The 3015-nt window shown below is 43.3% G+C and overlaps 1 protein-coding gene across 1 annotated transcript in view; it reads left to right on the top strand.

Moving 5' to 3' along the window:
- The first annotated feature begins 598 nt into the window (after nucleotides 1–598).
- The window catches only part of ENKUR (enkurin, TRPC channel interacting protein), a 10149-nt gene continuing 7732 nt past the window's right edge, over nucleotides 599–3015 (top strand). The window contains exon 1 of the mRNA XM_075587606.1: nucleotides 599–832. Coding sequence (XP_075443721.1) covers nucleotides 756–832 — 77 coding nt within the window. The 5' untranslated portion in view covers nucleotides 599–755. The remainder of the gene's footprint in view (nucleotides 833–3015) is intronic.

Below are 3015 nucleotides of genomic sequence, written 5' to 3'. Positions count from 1 at the left end.
GACATCACACGGCATCACATGACGCCTCGGCGCCATTATGCGTCCCGCTGTCATGGCAACTTGACGCCACGTGACGTCGTGGAGCGACCGGGAATCACCTGACTTTGCACAGCCATGTTGATGGATTTGGAGGGGAGGATGCAGCAAGACGCCACCGCAGATAAAGGTAAGATAAATAAATATATAATAAAAAGATCAATCTAAAAAATGGGTTAGCCTTCAATAGAAGGTTGCAACCCTGCTTGGCGCTGATGGTCTTTTTTACATATACAACATTAAAAATAACAGGTATTGCCCCAGCCAAAAAGTTTTTTTTTTTTTGTCTCCCTGATACAAAACTTATGCAAACATACTGCACTAGATTTATCAAAGAAACCCCCGGCCCTCATCTGTTTCAATGTTAATGCTTTCTCTTGATAAACCTGGGGTTGTTGTTTTGTCCCAGCTCTGCAGCAGGGAGTCTTTGATAAATGATCACCCACAGAGACGGCAGAATTCTAGTGTTGTGTATTGTGAACTGCTCTTTAAATAAAGTTTTGTGGGGGAAAAAAAAAAGAAAGAAATGAAAGAAAACAACACAGCCCTGTGTAGAAACGGTTACCGTGGCAACAGTAAGGACAACAGAAGGGAGCCTAGTGCTGTCCTCATATCCCCAGAGCTACACACTAAGCAACCTGTGGCAGAAGACGAGTAGCGAGCCAAGGCAGACTTACAATAAGCAACTTTCATTTCATTTACCCTTCAACTTAATCAAAATGAAGGATCTGCAGCCAATAGAAAGTATCTATAACCTCATACCCAGGGAAGAGGTGAAAAAGTCCAAGGCACCCAGGTGAGCATGCAAGAGACCGATCGCATGAACCCTTCATGCGCTAACATTAACATGTATTTATATAGGTTTATTTAACTTAGCAAGTCAGCCTGCATAGCTTCCTGCACACAAGCGGAGTGCTTCTCTCGTATTGCAACTACATTCTTTCAAAACTAAAGCAGTCTCACATTTTAATCTGGTCTGTAAGTGGTACATACGCCTGTAATATATATTATCTTTAACTGGTCATGCTATGTCTCAATATATAATGTATAACACTGTTCATTTAATGTAACCATGTATTTGTAACCATGTATTTGTCATGGTAAAATATTTTATAAATAAATATGTTGCTGCCAAGGGTTTAAAACAGTCACCAAAGTTTCCATTTTCCATAACTATACCTTTATGCTCTGTCATTTTCAATGAGTATTATTGCAGCTGTATTTAATGTACAGTAGTGTGAAGACAATATGAGCCCCTGGCTATTGTTCTACGAGATCTCAATAAAACTAATTTCCAGCGCCTTTTTTAAGTAATTAACAAAAACTCCATATATGTAGTGATTATTCTAGAAATAATTTGGTGTGGGGATAGAGTACTAACTGGAAATGGATAATGCCACATTTATTTATTTACAGCTCAAGTATTTATTGTAATTTAGATATCTATTATGGGGGGAGTGGTTTGCTTATGATTCCGGGACCATTTTCCCTGCAAAAAAATATTTACTTCTGCTATTAATATCTCTGTAAAAGGGCGTAATAATTATAGTCTCCTGGCTACTTGCGTACTTGGGGCGCAAAAAGGTTTATCAAATAGAATCCCACTCCTTTAATTTGTTTTGTTTTGAGGCTTTACAGACAATAAATAGCAGCATAGGTTTTAAAGAAGATACTGTAGTTGTCCATCAAATGAATTTGTTTTCTAGATTTAATTGATCCAGAAGAAGGAAAACAAACAAGGCAGACTAAAAAAAAAAAATTCAACATTTGTCAATTGTCTCACAAGGGGGGAAAAAATCCATCTTGGCGCTATTAAAGCAGCAATACTGCGTAGCATCTAAAAAATAAATATATATATGTATGTATGTAGCGCATGTTCTCCCACCCCCTGGGAGAGATGGCTGCTACCGTGTGTGCGCTGCGTTACCTGTGGCTCACAGGAGGCCGAGCCTCCGCTGCTGATTCATCTGCACCTGATCCGTCTGGTGCAAGTGCCTCCACCTGTAGCGGGATCCTACTATGTAGGATGACTCCATTACAGGACCCAAATAACAATATACAGTTTTACTATAGGCAACCAACAGAATAACAGTACCACACCAATGTAGGCTTCGCACAGCCATTTCCCACTGTGCCCGTCAACCCAACTCTCACACCCCGATTGAATGTCCGCTCAAAGTACTGAGGTGCTCCTGGGCACCTAACCTCCCTGATGTCCACAAGAGCTAACCCACCCAAACGTGTGAGACAGCGCTACCCACTAGAACTGAAGGTGTACAGTTGGTGCACTTGGTGAGGTGAGGTACCTGCCGGGTGCTCCAACACCCGGTAGCGTTGATACTGTAAGATAGGATACACTGATCCAGCGATGTCATCCACGAAGCCTCCGCCTCTACGTTGGGTGGTGTCCCATGTGGACGGTTCCACCATGAAGAGTGTCTCTGTACTTATGATGATGATGATGATGATGTAGTATCACATGGCTCATGCAGCCCCTGTGCATGATGGGGCTTGTAGTCTCTGCGGAGCCTTTCTGAATAATGGCCGCCATGCTACATTCTTTGCACATGCGCAACTGCACTGGGCATGCACAACCATCTTCAAGATGGCGGCGCCCTGCAAAAGGGAGCCGCCGGGAGTCTCCAGCGATCCGATCGCCTCTGCTAGCTGCTTGATGCTGCCGACACCTGCCTCGGACAATAGATTAAGCCGCCAATAGATTAAGGATCACAGTTTCTCTGAATGCAAAGATACCGGCGCCACTACAGAGGTAAGTATCTCCAGAACTAGGGTGTCCCCGGAGCTGAAATTAAAGGGGTTCCGCTCCGGGGACACCCTGCTTCAATCCTGTAATAATATAAATATATATATTGATGCAGCGGTCGTTATTCGAACACATCACAGCGCCGATTTTGAGTTCTTTGCTGATCCCCACGCAGCATGAACGCGGTCAATCTCCCCAGGCACCCGCGCTTATCG

The sequence above is a fragment of the Ascaphus truei genome, chromosome 2, assembly GCF_040206685.1.
Source record: "Ascaphus truei isolate aAscTru1 chromosome 2, aAscTru1.hap1, whole genome shotgun sequence".
NCBI classification, from domain to species: domain Eukaryota; kingdom Metazoa; phylum Chordata; class Amphibia; order Anura; family Ascaphidae; genus Ascaphus; species Ascaphus truei.
Note: the sequence above shows the minus strand (reverse complement) of the source record. Positions and strands in the feature narration are given on the sequence as shown.